The 17877-nt window shown below is 37.2% G+C and overlaps 1 protein-coding gene and 1 pseudogene across 5 annotated transcripts in view; both read left to right on the top strand.

The window, feature by feature from the left end:
• MARK1 (microtubule affinity regulating kinase 1) overlaps positions 1–17877 on the top strand; it is a 115480-nt gene that overhangs the window by 79259 nt on the left and 18344 nt on the right. For 4 of the 5 annotated variants that reach the window (XM_074949228.1, XM_074949227.1, XM_074949230.1 and 1 more), the window contains exons 8-14: positions 3575–3811; positions 3889–4008; positions 8947–9046; positions 9664–9776; positions 12082–12235; positions 13914–14107; positions 17650–17750. In XM_074949228.1, the coding sequence (XP_074805329.1) occupies positions 3575–3811; positions 3889–4008; positions 8947–9046; positions 9664–9776; positions 12082–12235; positions 13914–14107; positions 17650–17750 (1019 nt within the window). Of the gene's footprint in view, positions 1–3574; positions 3812–3888; positions 4009–8946; positions 9047–9663; positions 9777–12081; positions 12257–13913; positions 14108–17649; positions 17751–17877 lie in introns of all 5 variants that reach the window. The other variant, XM_074949226.1, reaches the window with a different exon arrangement.
• LOC141985604 (U2 spliceosomal RNA) lies at positions 14276–14450 on the top strand (annotated as a pseudogene).

Here is a 17877-nt window from a genome sequence, read left to right as displayed (position 1 = left end):
TGCCATATAGGACCACAATGTGTCTGTCATTGGTTTTAGGGGTGTCTCTTGCATGCGCAAAAAACAAACAAAAAACTAAAAGAATCAGCAGTAAAGGATTAACCAATAAAGAGAAAGAGGAGCTTGTTATAACTTGAGGATATTTCCTTTTTAACATATTATGGTCATAGCCTGAGGTGAACAAACTCGGAGAACAAAGGTTGAACTGTATAGCCGAGGATATGTTGATTAAAGTTAACGGGAAGCATCCTCAAGTTATAATGAAATTGTTTGAAGAGTCCAGGTTTAAGGCTACAAAAGTGGTCTATCAAATTGTTTAAAGATAGTTTTTAAAAACTAACATAAGCAAGAATTTCTTCTCTCCTTGTGTATTTCCTTCCCCCACTCCTGCTTTTCATTATCTTTCTTCAATCCACCTAATTACTTCCCACAGATTAGCAAAGGTTCTTCTCTCCAAAATAACTCAGTATTATTTTTAAATGGTTTCAAAACAAATTAGAAGGGAGAGTCAGGGATTCTCTCAGTGTGAATAATGTAAAGGCAAATAGACACTGATTGTGTGCCAGGAGCTTTGCTGGACTGTAGTTGGAAGGAATGTTGAGGAAGGCCAATCTTGGTTCACTTTGATTTTAAAAGAACTCCATTGGGTTCAGTGCAAGCAATACTGAGGTCCTGGAGAACAAAATGAGTCAAAGGGGTGGGATTAACATGAAAAAAAACCCAACAACTGGTTCACCTTTTAGCAGTTTGTTAGCCACATATTTTTGTTTTCTGAGTAAATACTTTTTTCAGTTTCATCTGGAGTGGGAGAGAAGGTTTAGTGGTGTCTTCATGGACATACAGGCTCAATTCTGAGTACAGCCAATCGTAGTAAAGGGATTCTATCCAATCAGAGTAACTTGCATAATCACTGTAAAATTATTGAAAATTTGCTGTTCAGCAATTATGCAAGTCCTTCAGTCTGCTTATGGCGATCATTTGATTGGAATATAGGCATTTTCACACTGTGCAGACACTGAGAAATAACAATATAGTAATTAGGCAAATCACACTTCCAGAACTGGCATATTACAAGGAACTATACAACTATCAAAATTAGTGCTGTTTCAGTTAACTGAAGAGTAACCCTGCATTGTGGCTGAGACATTCCATTTCACCAAAAAATTATTAGCATTTCTACAGCTATCTCACCCATTTGTTGTTTTAGCAGTTTATCTTTGCTAAATTTGAATGTGACAAAATATTTTATATGCATCTATATGTATACTGTGTAATACACACATACAGGATTGCCTTTTGAGAAATTAGAGACATGCTACTTGTACTTACCATACATTTTTGATAAATTTCCCTGTCCTCTGCCCTCTAATAAGCCCGGGCCTATTCTAACATTCCAAATCCCTGAGATGATTTAAATAATCAACCTTGCAGAAAAGTATTTCTTCCTCCACTCAGCTGTGCCATTTCCTCCAAAGTTGCACCTGTATGTGACCTGGTATGGCAGGATTCAATGCCGGGATAGTAACAATGGCTGTAGATATTAAAATGTGACAGCCTTGAAGTCTAATGTCTTGAGCTATTCCAGGGTTTGACTTGAGAACTTTATGCCATTTGGAAGTGGGAGATTCCTGGCTTCCCAGTGGGACCCAGCACTTACTTCAATTCCATAAAGTCACGAGACATTGGATGTTTTCTATTTTTGATTATTTATAGAGGTGTGTTTATATTAATTTTGAATTTCTCTCCCTCTGAGGCATATACAGTTGTACTCATGGTAACTAAGGCTCCTGGCTTTGCAGGGAGAGGGATACTAGAAATAATCAAAATCAAACTGCTTAGGAACATTTTACAGGTTTTTAAAACAGTTTTCTCCTTAACACATGGCATATCCAAATGATGAGGGAATGCTAATGGTATGAAGATTTTCTTTAGCACTTGTTTGTGTTGACCTGCATAACTCATTGTGGCTTCACTACTCTTGGGTAATGTGACTGACTGCCACAAACTCAAGCTGACAAAACTTTTATAGTAACTATCCTATAGTCCACCTGTGTAAATACACACAGCACATTACTGAAGTGTAAATGTTTCTGAGATTTGCCTGGCTGCTGCTGCTGCTATTAAAGCATGCTGAGTAATGATGGAGGAGGGGAAACTTTGGTGAAGGATGCTGAAATAAAGTACAGAAAGTACCATGAAATATCTATTGTCCAAGCAGACACTTGTGTTTTAAAGTCCAAAATGAGGGTAGAAAAAACCGGAAGTTTTTAAAATTTAAGATGGATTTATTTATTTAAAATAAAACAATATTTAAATTATTTTTCTTTTAAAAAATAAACCTGTTTAAAAATTAAGTAAGGCTTAAACTTACTATAATTAAATTTAAGTAATTAAGCAATACATATTTGTTGCAGAAGTTTTTAAAGAAAGTCAAACCACTGAACTGGTGGAAGTCACTGGCTAGGCACCCGGAACCATTTGTTGAAGTGCCAAATCAGCTTTTGATAGCAGTAACCTCTTCTCCTAGTGCAGAGAATATTTTCTTCATTTCAGTTTATCCAATTAATATAGTTCAAAGACGAGTCTGACTGAGAGTTGAAAAAACAAGGAAAACTTGTTTTCCTCTTCCAGTCTTTAAATAAAAATGAGGTGTGAGAGGAGGATCTGCTAGTTCTAAAAATCTAGAAGGACATGGTGACCAGAAACAATCAGTTAAATTTACTAACTAAAGATACCTCCTTTTGTCTAATAAACCAGTTAGTTTTGCATGCAAAACTTGTTTTGATCAACCTTTTTTCTTACATATGCGACATGTTTAAGGTAATTCTATTTAACTGATAAAAAAATCAATATTATAATGCTATTTTCGTGCAGTTACTTGAATTCCAATTATCGCCCAAATGCAGCGTGACATAAATCACAAGTAAATAATTAATCATCTAGTAAATAAGAAATGCATCATTCACTATTTTCTAACACAATAAAAAGTGTAAAAATAAGAATAAATATCTTAATCTACGTAACTGCTTAAATAAATGCATATAGATGTAGTGTATCCTCCTAGTTAGCAAAATGTACCAAGTTTAGTGTAAAAGCTATATTTAATTGCAAATCAACATGCTTTACTAATCAATGAGAATCAACCCCTTTTCTTCCCACACCTACCCATACACATGGCAACATGCCTGGGACTCAATGTATATCCTTTGGAAGCAAACTGGTTAAGTCTTCTAGGCCAAAGCTTTCAATTTAGAAGCACTAGATTGCTTTTGAATTCAGTCAACTAGTTTTAACTGCTGTCTAGCTTTATGCACTGTAAATTATTATCTGAACAATAAATCCTTTGAATTTAACTTTATTTGCACCTCAGAATTGGACTCCGAATATTTTAAATAGCAATACTCTAAGTAGTGCATTCACAGGGTTTGTTTCCTTTGTTCTCTAATGTCAAACAGTCAAACCGTATATTTTGGAAAACGTAACTTTTCTTATCAACAAATGATGCACACTTATATGTTGATCTTTATTGTGATGTATAAATTTGGTCATTTTTCTTTCAATATTTTTCTCTTAGGCAGAAAACCTTCTACTTGATGCAGACATGAACATTAAAATTGCAGATTTTGGTTTTAGTAATGAATTTACAATTGGTAACAAACTAGACACTTTTTGTGGAAGCCCACCCTATGCTGCTCCTGAACTTTTTCAAGGAAAGAAATATGATGGCCCAGAGGTAGATGTATGGAGTCTTGGAGTTATTCTTTACACACTAGTCAGTGGCTCCTTGCCATTCGATGGTCAGAATTTAAAGGTACAGTTGAAATTTGACATCTCAATTTCAATTGGCTAACTTTTCAGTGTCAAGAATATATTTTCTTTTCTGTCTAGGAACTGAGGGAGCGAGTATTACGGGGGAAGTACCGTATTCCATTCTATATGTCCACAGACTGTGAAAATCTACTGAAAAAACTACTGGTACTGAATCCAATAAAACGAGGGAGCTTAGAAGTAAGTAATTTCTTTCTGAAATTTATCTTCACAGCAAGAATGAACTACTTGCTCCAATAACCAGATAGGACATTGTTTTTGAAAGCGAGAGCCCACTTTATTTCTGTTGTAGAGGCCTGCAGTGCCTAGGATTGTCAGGAAGCATTGCAGAGGGCAGCGCAGTTTGAATATGAGGCGAGGCCGTGGAGTCTTTTCCCTTTCTTAACTTTTGGCTGATCAAAGGATGTCACTTTAAGAGCATCGGGAAATGAGTTTTCCTTTGTTTGGTATCATAAACACAAATGTTGAAAGCCGTTACAATGGTAAACTTGATATTTTATTTGTGTATAGATTCAGACCACGAATCTAATTGCTGTTTTATATTGCTTTTGGAGATCTGTGGCAAAGAAAGATTTATTATTTGATAATGCCCATCCAGTATCAGAAATAAAAAGTACAACAAATGATAAAATGTTTGAGGTACAATGTGCATTAGTCACTAGTGACCTTTATTTCATCTTCACGTATTTGCTTTCATAGCAGAGGATGGTGTTCCAGAGAATTCATCCCATTTAAGTAGTTTTTTCTTTCCAGTGTAGTGATCTGAGCTTTCTTGCATGCCTGGCTAGGAAGCATATTCATAGCGAGCTATGCTTGTATACAGCCTTTTCTTTCAAGCTGGGCTTACTTTGTGATTTGTCACAAGCATTTTTCATTTCAGAATAACTGCTGTGTTCAGCAGTTGGATGGAAGTTGGATAATGGCGTCTTCTGATTGGTTGGTTGTCATAAATTACATTATATTCCTGCCTAGAGAATACATTGATAAGAGCTTAGTCACTGCAAGAAGCTGAAAGGCTGACTTCAGAACGATTGGCTTCTTCCAGCCTTCCATTTATAAGTTTCTTCTTGTAAAGAGATTCAGGTCTAGCACTTGAGACTAAAGATTCTTGGAAACCCTGGAGGCATAACTTGGCTCCTCAGTGTTTGAGTATGACAATCATATACTCCTATTCTTTGAAACCCATCATTGTCCCTGTAGAGTGCTGCTGATGGCAGCCATACAGGAGCCTGCTTTTTTAGGGTAGAAAATGGGTCACTGCCAAATATCTGCAAAAAGGGAGTGAATAAACAATCTGAGGCACTCTTGAAATGAAACATTGGGCAAGAATCCATCCTTTAATTTGAAGGAGAGCACCATCACAAAAATGCATTTTATTAATGAGATATGAAGTATTGTTTGGGGTGAAAAGTTTAGGGTACATGGCTTGGAAAGAAATTTATATATCTGCCCGAGTGCTGCTTCTAGTCCTCTTCAGCATGTTACCGATAGGGACAAAATCAGCTCACATTTCCATCAGAAAATGCTGCACTTGTTACCGTTACAATTAATATATATGATTCTTGGAACTGGAAAAGATTTGAGAATATTTTTCTCTTTTTAGTGTGTGTGTTTTGACAGTATTTTGTTTAGCCAGCGTCACGCTTTTGTTAATGTCATTTGATGTTTCTGAGCCATGCACTAGCATGACACTCTCATAGTGCTCTGGTAAGAGATCCGGTGTGTGGTTTTTTTTTTTTTTCTTTCCCCAAGAGGGTGTTTACCAGTAACAGCAGCAGTAAAATTGGAACTGAAGAAACAGCACCTCAAGTAGTATTCTTAGCCCTTGGGCTGGTATGTGTTATGTAAATATTATAAACCTTGTTTGTGTAGGCCTTTTCCATATGAACAGGGAAGCATATTTTAAAAGTAGGAAAATGTCGTTTTACGATCACAAATGTTGATGGGATATTTAGGGCAGCGTTTCTCAAATGTGGCCACCGGGAACTTTTCTTGCAGCCAGAGCCTCCTGGGCTGTGATGGTGGGGAAGGCAAAGTAGAGTCCCCTCCCCCTCTCTGTTGCTCCTGGACGCTGGGTACAGCAGCAGGGGTTGCGCCCTGCCCCCCTCTGGAGACACCTGGGGCACATCGCTGGAGGAGCAGGCAGCCAGTGAGTTCCCCAGCTTCCCAGTTGTGGTGGGGCTCAGGCTTTGGGCTTCAGCCCTGAGGTGGCGGGGCAGCAGGCTCTGGCCACGGGGCTTTGGGCTCCAGCCCTGGGCTCTAGCTATGCAGTGGCAGGCGCCGGGCTCCAGTTGGGGGCCTTCGGGTTCTTGCCGCAGGGCTTCAGGCTCTAGCCCCCCCCACTGCCTCCCCGTCTCCCCTGGCCCCCACTGCCTCCCCCAACCCTCCATCCAGGGCTTAATTTGTCCCCAGGCTTGCCAGGGCTGAGTAAGTCTGCTGTGAAAAGTGATACTTGTATGTTTGTAAATATCACTTTTCACGACAGACATATTAGCTAGCAATAAATAAATTACAATGATTTGGACATGTATATGTTCATATTTATTTGGTTTTCCTAAAGCTAATCAAGTATTTTAGGAAAAAGTGTGAGGGCGCGCCGCACTCTGAGAACCCCTGATTTAGGGGCGGGTACAATACCAGAAACTACTTGAGCTTTTTAAAATTGACGAGATTTCAAGTTCTCTAAAAGAAATAAGAGGTACGCTTTAAAAGTGCTTTACTGCAAGTGGGCTTTTTTGGATATTGAACAGTAACTAGATAATACTTCTAAATTAATGCACTTAATTGACAAAAATTAGTGAATTTTAGCTTAAAAACATACGCATCTTTAAAAGATGGAGGACTAGATTAGAGAAGCTTTGAACCATAGATCTGAATAGCAAGGAGAGGGACAAAACTAAAGGCACTGCATCAGAAATGGTATTGGTCCAGTCATGTTGCTGGAAGGTCTAGTGGGGATGGAGGGGAGGAATGGGATGCTTTTCAGAAGGGTGGTTCCTCTTGGCCAAAAATATCATTGTAGAAACAGTTTTGCATTCCTGCTCCATTTGCTGAGGATACTACTAAAAAATTGAAGGATTCCAACATCTTCTGTCTGTTGTGAACCTTGCAGTCAGATGTGATAAGACTCCTTGTAAATAATCATTTGACTCTGTGGCCAGAGGACAGCAGCAGTTTGTGTCCATTAGCAAAAATTATTATGAAGATTATTTCTAAGGCAGAATTCTAATCATATATCTGGTGATCTTACTGTCAGCAAAACATCAGTTGGCTAATAAGTGAATAATAATAATAAGCTAATATCTGAATAGCGGTTTTTAAGATTTTGTTCTTTGTACTATTAATAGTAGTAAGACAAATATGGGTCTTTAGTTTGGCAGCCATGTAGTAGTGCAAGACACCAGGTTACATCCTAGGAAAATTGAGCCTTTCTCTTAGTCGGATTCAACTGACGTGTTTTGTGGAGGTGACATTTTTGGAGAGGGGGAGGGTAGATTGGTGGTCACATCTCTTTTGGCAATCTGGTGAGCGGCATTTGTGTCGATCTTTAAAGAGGCTTTGCTACCTGTCATCGTAGCGGAAGGATAAGCATTGTTTCTAGCTATTCAGCAGGAGGTAGGTATGTTGAAGGAACAAATTTGGTGGAGCTTTGGGATTCCCTCTGAATAACACTTTGCCATTCCTGAAGAATATCAGGAAGAAATCTCCCCAAAATGCATAGATATAGTCTATAATATTAAAGATGGTTGCATTTCATGGAAATAGTTAAATGAAAAGTTTTTTCTTGAGATGAACTGTGAATATGTTTTGAAACGAGACAATCCACAGGAAAAGATGAATGGTCATAGCCAATGTTTATTGCCGTGTCTTGCAAAGGACAGCAGTCATTTGGGAACATAGTGGCATTTCTACACAGGCTCTTAAATTATTTGAAGAAATTGTAGTTATAATTTATTTCAAAACAATTTTTATTTGTTTTGCAGTAGCACATAGAAGTCTCAACCAAACTCAGGGTCCTGTTGTATTAGGTAATGTCCAAGCAGAGAGTATGAGAGAGACAGACAGGGGAGGCAGAGACAGGGATTCAACATCCAATCATAATGATGATTAGCAAATGTACTGTTACACAATTTTTTTTTTTTTAATTTGATGGGGGGGGTTATTTATTTATTTTAATGCATGTTAAATATTTTAAGGGGTGAGGGAGAAAGTAAGGGGAGGATGAATGAATTGGAACAAAGGAGTGTAGAAGACAAGAACGTGGAAGAAGAGATGGGGGAGCAAAGGAAATAGAAGAGTATTGAGGGCACAAGGAGTGGAGGGACAGTTAAGAAGAGTGTGAGAGGAGGTCAGAATAAACAGCTCATCAGAAAACAACATAATGCCCAGAGTGTAAACTGGAAGCATCAGTCCAGCATCACCAGAGATACACTAGTGCAGCTCCAGCTGTGCACGCTTAAGGGAGTCTTTCTTTGCTCCTGAGCAGGGTAATTGCAGCCACTGAGCCTTGTTTAGATGCTGCTGCTTGACCTTTTTTGCCTTAGACAAATGTGACATGCATGTCAGCCTGTGTAACCTGTGCGTGTAAAGATGTACAGTAATAGAATATTCTTATGAGATAATGACAGAGCATAATACTGTAGTTTCATTTAAAAAAAAAAAAAGCCTTGTAGAAAATTATAAAGATAGAAAGAACCTATTAAGCTAGCAGGGCTACATCTCAAGCTATAAGTTGCAGATAGTTCCCTAAAAATTCCCTTAAACATCTGTCCTAATAGCAAACACTGGTTTATTATTATGGTAACTATATAAAAGGGCAACTTATGTCCATCTTTTCACCATGCAGATAATGGTAGCTTTTGAGCACTGCTGTGATACAAGATCTCCTTTTATAAAGGTCCTATTCGTGGTTAGTTAATTGGCCAAGCAGTATTGTTGTCATTCACGTAGGTATGTATTGGTTGATGCTGGAACTAAGAAACATCTTGTTTTCTAAACCAGAGCTTACAGGGGCTGATTCAATTCCCATTAAAATCAATGGGAGGCTTTCAGTTTACTTTAAAGCCCTAATTGAATAAACAGTGTAATACTTTAGCTGAGATTTGTTTAATTTCCTAGCAAATTATGAAGGATCGGTGGATGAATGTTGGCCATGAAGAGGAAGAATTAAAGCCATATACTGAGCCGGAACCAGATTTTAATGACACCAAAAGAATAGGTAAGGATTTTCATATTATATGGAAATAGATGATAAATGTTTCATTGCAAATAAAACGATTTGATAGCAAGTGCCACAAAGGGAATTGGTTTATTACAAAAGTAAAGTGTATTTGCTATTTATTTATATGAGAAACTTTAACTTAATCTCAGTGCTCTTTCTAGAGCTACTTTGTGCTTTTGTCAGGTTAGGTATAGTTTAATTTATTCATTTAAGTAGCACAGGTACAAAGTTTTCAAGAAAGTGGTAACATTGAAAACAATGGAGCTATAAGAAAAGGAGTACTTGTGGCACCTTAGAGACTAAAATTTATTTGAGCATAAGCTTTCGTGAGCTGTAGCTCACGAAAGCTTATGCTCAAATAAATTTGTTAGTCTCTAAGGTGCCACAAGTACTCTTTTCTTTTTGCAGATACAGACTAACACGGCTGCTACTCTGAAACCTGTCACAATGGAGCTATAGTCTTCATTCCTGAACAATAAATACAGTGTAGATTCATTTGAACTGTAGAATCATCAGTTATCTTCTAATGTTATGTTTTCCATTTTCGGTTTATATACATTGTCAAGAATCTCTAGGGCACTTGTCCTGCTAAGAATGACTTTATTTATTTATAGACATAATGGTCACTATGGGCTTTTCAAGAGAGGAGATCCATGAGTCTTTAGTAAAGCAAAAGTATGATGAAGTCATGGCTACTTACCTGCTTCTAGGCAGAAAACCACCTGAAGTAAGTTTTATCTAACTTATATCTGCCAGTTTGAGTTTTAAATCTAGTTGTACTGAACATGCCCTATTTGTTTTTTTCATTTTATAATCACCTTGTATAAGACTTTCAGAAGTTAGTTTAGCTTGGGTTGGGTGACAGTTCATTTATGCTCTGACTTTGCTTTGCAGACCTGGATTAAGTGTGTTTTAACTAACAAATAAAATGTAATTGTCCCCATATTTTCACGTTACAAGACAGTTAGCCATTGTACATGATTTGATGATATTCAGGAGAGGTCCAAGAACGTAACAACCGTGGCATTAATGATCAGGATTGAGTTCCTTGGGCAGTAGTGGTGGTGTATATGGAAAATTACACAACCCTTGGAAATTTAGTTCTATTCACTGTTGTCCGTTGTGTCCATTAAAATTATGGAATTGGAGTGAGGTGAGAAATCCACTACTCAAAGTGAAGGGACTTACTGAGGTCCTGATCCAAAACCCTTTAAGTTCCCAAGTGTCTTTCTATAGACTTCAGTGGGTTTTGGATCTGGTCCTAAGTGTCTTATGGAAATAACAGACATCAGTTAAAAAAAATCATTACAAATAAAATTGTTTTTGAAATATTCACTGGGCAAAGTGATGAATCCTGTGCAACCTGGTTAATTGTAAATCAGCATCATCTCCCCTTGGCTTCTTTTGGCCTCCTAAGAGCAATTTAGGATGAAAGAGGCTGAATAACACCCTTCTGCAGTACTGCCTCAGCCACGCCAAGAATTAATGGACAGGAGATGACTATTCAGACCTTGAGAGGTTGGCTAATCCTATGTGATAAATGCACTGGGACCTGGCCAGTTTCTTAGCAGTTTGTGATGCCACTGAAGAGTGCTAAGCCAGGGAGGAGGAAGTGTTTCTAGTTACTGGGTGTGCAATTTGACTTGGAAGTTTTAGGAGGGACTTAATCACAATTAATCTTCCTGCACAGTCTGCTGTTGTCCCTCAGTGTAGAATTCTAAGTGACAAGTACTTTGAGATAAGTACTCTGTTCTAAGGATTAAATTATTACAGTTATCTCATTCATTGACACATGCAAGGCTAGATGGTCTGAGGTTTCAAATGGTCTCTGTAAATATATTGTTTATAAACTACTAGCTTTTATCATGCAGAAATGGTGTGAAGTGACAGGAAAAAATGTTACATTTAAACTTAAGTGCAATAAATATTAATTGTGAAATACAACTAGAAAAACAGAAAATGTAATATTTCACCATAGCAGTAATTCTTACAAAATACTGAGTTTAGATACACTATTTTGTTAAATATTTTAACTGAACAAGGGCGTATTTATCTTATTGTATTCTTAAAGAATTATGAGCCATTTCATCCTTTCATGAGTTAATCCTGTACTGGGACAGGAAATACTCTCCAACTCTTGTGGAACTAGCAGAAATCTGACGATAACTTGAGATCTTCAGTGATCTCAATAGATCCAGCCACAGGCTGGGACCTTGCTTATGGAGGAACTTTGTTTCCACGCTGCCTCCTAGCACTTCTTCTCCTCTTTGACAGCATGGCTTTGATATACTCATCCTCCAGTGTATTCCTTCACTAGCCACTGCCCACCCCAGACCTCCTGTACATTGGTACAGATTAGGAATCTGACAACTCTTTCCATCTGAGAAATGTCAGCATTTAAATTTAGACAATCACACTGCTATTAGTAACAGTTTTCTTTATAGTGCTTGTTAGTCTGTGAAGCCAAAGGCAGAATTACCTAGGCCCAAAGAATGTGTTAAAGGCACTGAAACATTCTTCAGTCATTACTACTTGCTTTCCTAACCTAATTTCTGGACTTAACTTTTATTCCAAGTTTGTTTGAAATGTTTTGAAATTGTTCTGATGTTAAAAATGTTATCAATGCAAAAAAAAGCCTTAAAACTAGATAAAATATTCAGGTTCTCCTGGTTTTCCTTCTTTTAAATAACGCTCATCATTCTGAGCTCTAATTGTACATTTTAAAACAAGTTCATTTGTGTTTAGGCAGATGTAACTTGAGCATATTTGTAGGGGTGTTATTGATTTTCACAATTCAGCATGGGCAGGATAAGCTTAAACAATGATAGCTGAAGTTGAGAGTGTCCAGTCTTGAAGAAAATTAAATTTTAAAATAGGCAATTTTTTATTTTAGCTTATTTAATTTAAAAGCCTTAACGACCAAATCAAGGACTTTATATAGAAATCCTTCACTATATAATGATATGGTAGTGCTGATAATGTTAATTTGTCTACATTTCAAAAATATTTAAAATGCTTTCTTATGCTTGTAGTTTGAAGGAAGTGAATCCCTGTCCAGTAGTAACCTGAGTCAAAGGTCTCGACCCAGCAGTGACCTCAACAACAGCTCTATGCAGTCTCCTGCTCACCTGAAAGTCCAGCGGAGTATATCGACCAATCAGAAACAACGACGGTTCAGTGATCATGGTGGGGATGACGTTCAAACAAGTAAAGTAACATACACGATTTAAATCTGAGTGTGCAGTGTTTTGTGAGCCTGGCACTCCGCCTCTCTGTGCATTTCTTATGTGCCTCATCACGCCACACCATGATGCTTCTTATCCGTACGAGTGCTTCTGTGGTAAATGTGGGCCAGCTTAATAGAATTGACCCTTTTGGGTTTGTTACTTCGGTGTAGCTATCACCTTCTAAATTCTGTATGGAATTAAATACCAGTTCTAATTTTTCTGTTAAAGAAAAACTTATAGTTTTGAATCTAAAACAGTATATTGCAAATTCACAGTTCATCAGTTTGTGGGAGAGATCATTAACTCCTGATCTGAATAAACTCCAAGACTGCAGGCTATTATGTTTTATAGTAAATACATTCTGAGACTGAAGGCCAAATTGTTGGGTTAGCCAGGGATCATCATTTTACAAAGTTATTGGGAAGCATCTTCAGGTGGTAGTAGGTATACAAAATGGAGTAAATATTCACATTTTAAATATGAGAAGGTTTTTAAAAAAAAAAACAAAAAAAACAGGCAGTCAAATGCTAAAACTTTTTTATTGAGAAACTCTTGACCCTTTCCTCCTCCTATTATTTTGACTTCCACCTCTTGCCAATCCTGTTCCCCCTGTACAGGTCAGTCTTGGGGGGGGTTTTCACCGTAGTAAATAATACATTGGGGCAGATCGTCAGCTAGTGCAAACTGTCAAACTCCATTGAAATAAAGGGAGTTGTATATTTTACACCGCTGAGGATCTGCCCAGAAAGAACTGTGGGGAGGGAGAAGCTGTGATTCTCCCAACATAAGCATAAAGTAAATAAAATCGTTTTAATTTATTCTGTGGACAAAAGCTTTGCTCATGGGCTGAGGAGAGTGAGGATAGGGTAGGTAGGCCATATGTCCAGTTTTAAGCTAAGCAGTCCTGCTTTTGTCCAGTTTGTCCCATCTGACACTAATGTAAAACCAGATGTGGCGTTATCCAGTATCACGCATGGAGGACACCATTCTGAAGAGTGTGCTGCTCTGGTCTTGTCTGTGTGACCCCGCCCCTTTTGCCCTGGTGCGTACGGGGATCCTGCACATGACCTTGCACAGATGGTGATTGCAAGGTCACACTGATGGAGGTGGGGTCATACAGGTGGGAATGGGCCCACACCATTTCCAAATGTATTGGATTGTCCAGTATTCTGGGAATGTGTAAGTGGCAACCCTAGAATAGGGAAAGGTTTTAAAAAATGAAAATAAGTTTGTTTTTTTTTTTTAAATAATTTGAACAGTTTCCCTTTTATCATGTTGCCCATCCCATTTTCTTTGCTTTGTTTTTTAGCAATTTGAGGGTTAAAATCGGTTAAAATTAGAACTAAAATATAAGTAGAAACTTATAAATCAGTACTAATATGAAATAGGAAGTACTGAATGTACAATACATGTCTTCAAATTTATAATGAAGAGACAGGTGGTTCAAATTTATTTAAAGATAACTTAATGTATGTAAGTATCACATTTTACAGGTAGCATATACACCAACCTTGCAGTCTTACTATCATTCCAAAGGTTTTCTTTCCCACGTGTAGAGAATCATACTTCAGAGTGCATTGACTGAGGGAGAAGCAATGATTGTTTTTAGATAGTATAATTTTGTTTTTATTTGACAGTTGGTCCATCAATTCCTCCTGCTGTATCATACACAAAAAGGGCTCAGGCAAATAGTGTGGAAAGTGAACAGAAAGAGGAATGGGACAAAGATGTGTCGCGTAAACTTAGCAGCACTACAGTTGGATCCAAAGGAGAAATGGCAGCAAGTCCACTTGTAGGTCCAGAAAGAAAGAAAGCGCCTGCAATTCCAAGTGTGAGTGTGTTTTTTAAATCAGCTGGGGCAATATCTGCTATATACTTGGCATCTTATATAGGCATTAGCCTTATATTAGTTAGTGAATATTCTGTTAACTGTGTATTTTGGTAGCTTATTCCTGTGTACCAATAAGAAGCTATGCTGTATATGCTTTTTAAAAATAAAATAATTTATCTTCTAAGTTTATCTGTTCTTTTCAGTTTAATATCTGATATGTCCTTTATTTGAGGACTTTATATTAAATTGATTTTTTCAAACAGGGAGCTGGAATAGGAGCTTGCTCTGTCCACCCCAGGCATCGACCTGGTATTGCGGTGTCTCTGGGAATGGTGCATCTCCTTTTGGGGTGAATAAAATAAACAAAATAAACGCTTCCAGACAGCTGTTGGACTAGTTATTGGAAGCATTTTTTCTTATACTTTAATATTCTAACCTAAAATGTTGGATGGCTTGTGCAGTATCATGGGTCTTCAGGGCATACAGTCAAAATTTTTTGCTTGTTACCTTTACAGGCATGCCTAATACCTCATTTGAAAGCGTGAACTCATAATAAGAAAATTACTTGTAGTACAAAAGTCTTAGATTTTGTAATACGAATCAAACCTCTGCTGTCTTTTTCAAGAGAAGACAAAAACTGGTTAAGTATCAAGATAGTAGTGCTTGTACAGTGCGGTCAGGCAAAAAGTATCCATGTGATAGACTGTAAGAATTTGCTTTTTCCATTGGGATTTAGTACACTGTGACCTCCATGTTGGATTCCAAGGATGGAATCCATGCCACTGCTAAAGAAATTCTCTCTTCAGACAAAATCAACTTTTAAATCTGCTAAATTATAAGGATTCCTTCCTCTCACAGACAGTGTCTGCAATACGTCACATAGCTGCTTTTAAACCTTTGTTTTGTTTAAAAATCTCTCCCTGGGGGGGGACTTGAAGTGGTGGCTGTGTGGAATATGTACTGGAACTTTCTGTCCTGTGAGATTAGATTTCATTGGATTGTAAATCTTCCATGCTTTCCCAAAACTGTATCTCTCAAAAACTGCTTATGCTGATGTGTGTTGTAAACTGATATGTCAAAGGCATTTCTTTGCTTACAGTGAACTAATTAAATAAAGTATCCTAGTGATAGAGTGAGAAATTGATTTACTTGCTAATAATCACTACAGTGATTGTTCATTGTAAATGTGTTACTATTTTAGAGCACTTGTGAAAGAGGTTTCATGATGAGCGAGATTAAGATGTAGTGGCATCTGATATTACAGCTGTAGTTAAGGTTGAACAACCATTTCCTTTATAAATTCCCTCTTTCTATATAACTTGTTTGTAAAAAAATTAATTTTTAACTGTAATTTGCCAAAGAGGGATGGATTGAAAAAAAATTCACCCATTTCTGAATCATTTTAAGGCTAACATGGTGGTGGGAAAGACTAGATTTGTTAGAAAACGTTTATCATCCCTAACACACATTGACTCCTATTATGTAACAGTTTAGTTTAAAACCAAGTCTTGCAGTTGGTTAACCTATATTATAAAATAGCATTATATGAGTAAACCGTAAAAATTACTCAATAGTTCTTCGCTGTTTTTGTCCTATGGTGTGAGGGGGGATAAAGGAGACAGTTGTACTGTATTCAAAACAGCATAACTTCAGTTTCTTTCAAGAGCAGCTTCAACTTACTTTTAAAAGAGCATCAAAAATGCAGTGGATTGACTTGAAAATGCAAACTCCTGTGCAACAATTCATACTTCAAGATTATCTGGGTCCAAAGGCCCCCTTGTTTGTAAATTTAAAAAATAAAAAGCACACTTCAAATATATCATTAAAAGAGTAAAAAAATATATAAGCCGGAAGGCGTGTTTAAAAGAATAAACAAAACCTATGAAACTTTCAAGAGAGAAGAACCTGCCCTCTTCTTGGCTGTAAAGAACTATGCATGCCATGGCACTGTACAAATAAATATGCCTGGTTTTGTGCCTTTAACATATTGGTACATAAGCATAACAGTAGTACTTGGAGATTTTTAAGAGCATGTTGGACAAACACCTGTCATGGATGGTCTAGATAATACTTAGCCCTGCCTTGAGTGCAGGGGACTGGGCTAGAAGACCTCTTAAGGTCCCTTCCAGTCCTATGATTCAATGATTCTACTATACACAATATTTAGAATTCATAGCAGCTATCCCAAATTTCCCATTGTGTATGAGAGATTTTTTATAATTTTAGAATGGATGAAAGTATGGCTCCAAGTGTTCGTGTGCCTTGTCCTTGCTGAAGTAACTGTCTGTCTTATGACCACAGTCTATTCCTCATGCTTTCCTGCGTTTACATAGATTGTGGGGTGTTTTAATCAGCCATGCTGAAATATAATGATCTGTATTAGTGTAGTATATTTTCCAAAACACTTTATAAGATGTACTGCGTGTTTACAAACTTCATTCTATCTTATAGTACACTAATATTTTAACATGTAATTATGAATTAATGTTAACCTGTCTGACTACACAAACATTTTGAAAAATCAAAATTCAATTAATCTGATCTAAAAATTTAAAAATTTTACTTGAAATTTTTATACTATAATTAGCTCTTTAAGAGACAATTAGCTGTCAGAAACATTTTAAAAATAGGTTTTAGGTAGGAGAGCACATTTAACTAGCAAAGAAAACAATGATAATTTTTTTCTTACTATTAATATTACACATATTTATTTGGCACCCGTCACTATGGTGGCTAAGGACAAAATCCTACTTAGTTCTTGTTCATTCCTGACTTCAGCTGAATACTGACATTGAATACTGCAGTGCATATTGAAAGATTTTTGTCATTCTCAACAAAGGGCAACAAACTGTAGGATTGAAGCTCTGAGGGCAACTAAATCTACACAGGCAAGCCCTTAAACTTGCATGGAGTTCTGTTGACTTCAGTGTGACTTCTGTGTGGATGTCCCAGTCACATTGGATTATCAAGGCTTATAGGACTTCTTTATTGTGTGCAGGAATTGGATGTTAATAAAGCAAGTTTTCCCCTTAACTACACTTTTCCTTGCTTTTATTCAGTGAATTCCAGTGGCGCCTACAAAGCATGGTGATGGGAGCATTAGAAATGGATAGATCAAATAAGTACTTTGTGTCAACAGATTTAATTAAGTTGTTCTGTACATTTAATGTCTTCTCTCACACAGTCTAGAACAGTGGTTTTCAACTTGTGGTCCACAGTCCCTGGGGGTCCGCAGACTATGTCTAAGGGGTCCATGAAAGATTGTTACCATAGAGCAGTGGTTTTCAACCTGTGATCTGTGGATCTGTGGGGGTCCAGAGACTGTCTAAGATTTCCAAAGGGAACCACACCTCCATTCGAAATCTTTTAGAGATCTGCGAATGAAAAAAGGTCGGAAACCACTGGTCTGGAATTTAGATGCCACATTTTTAAATCAAATATATTCTAATATGCTGATTTGTGTTTTTCTGGATAACTTCATTTAAATTGTGTAAATATTAATTAACTGTATCTGTCTTTACTCATTTTTATTCTCCTTCTAGAACAATGTATTTCCTGTTGGTGGAATGACCAGAAGGAACACGTATGTTTGTGAGCGGTCTTCAGATCGCTATTCTGCGATACAGAATGGGAAAGATAACAGGTATTCAGTTGACTTAGCCAAAAATCTGAGAGTTTGTGCTGAGGTATATCACAGGAGTTAAAACAAACATTTAGCCAATATACTTTTGAAAGATGCTGTGGTGTGGAGCAAGTTAAACTTTACACGT

The sequence above is a fragment of the Natator depressus genome, chromosome 3, assembly GCF_965152275.1.
Source record: "Natator depressus isolate rNatDep1 chromosome 3, rNatDep2.hap1, whole genome shotgun sequence".
Lineage (NCBI taxonomy): Eukaryota > Metazoa > Chordata > Testudines > Cheloniidae > Natator > Natator depressus.
This window is presented reverse-complemented; position numbering and strand designations above follow the sequence as displayed.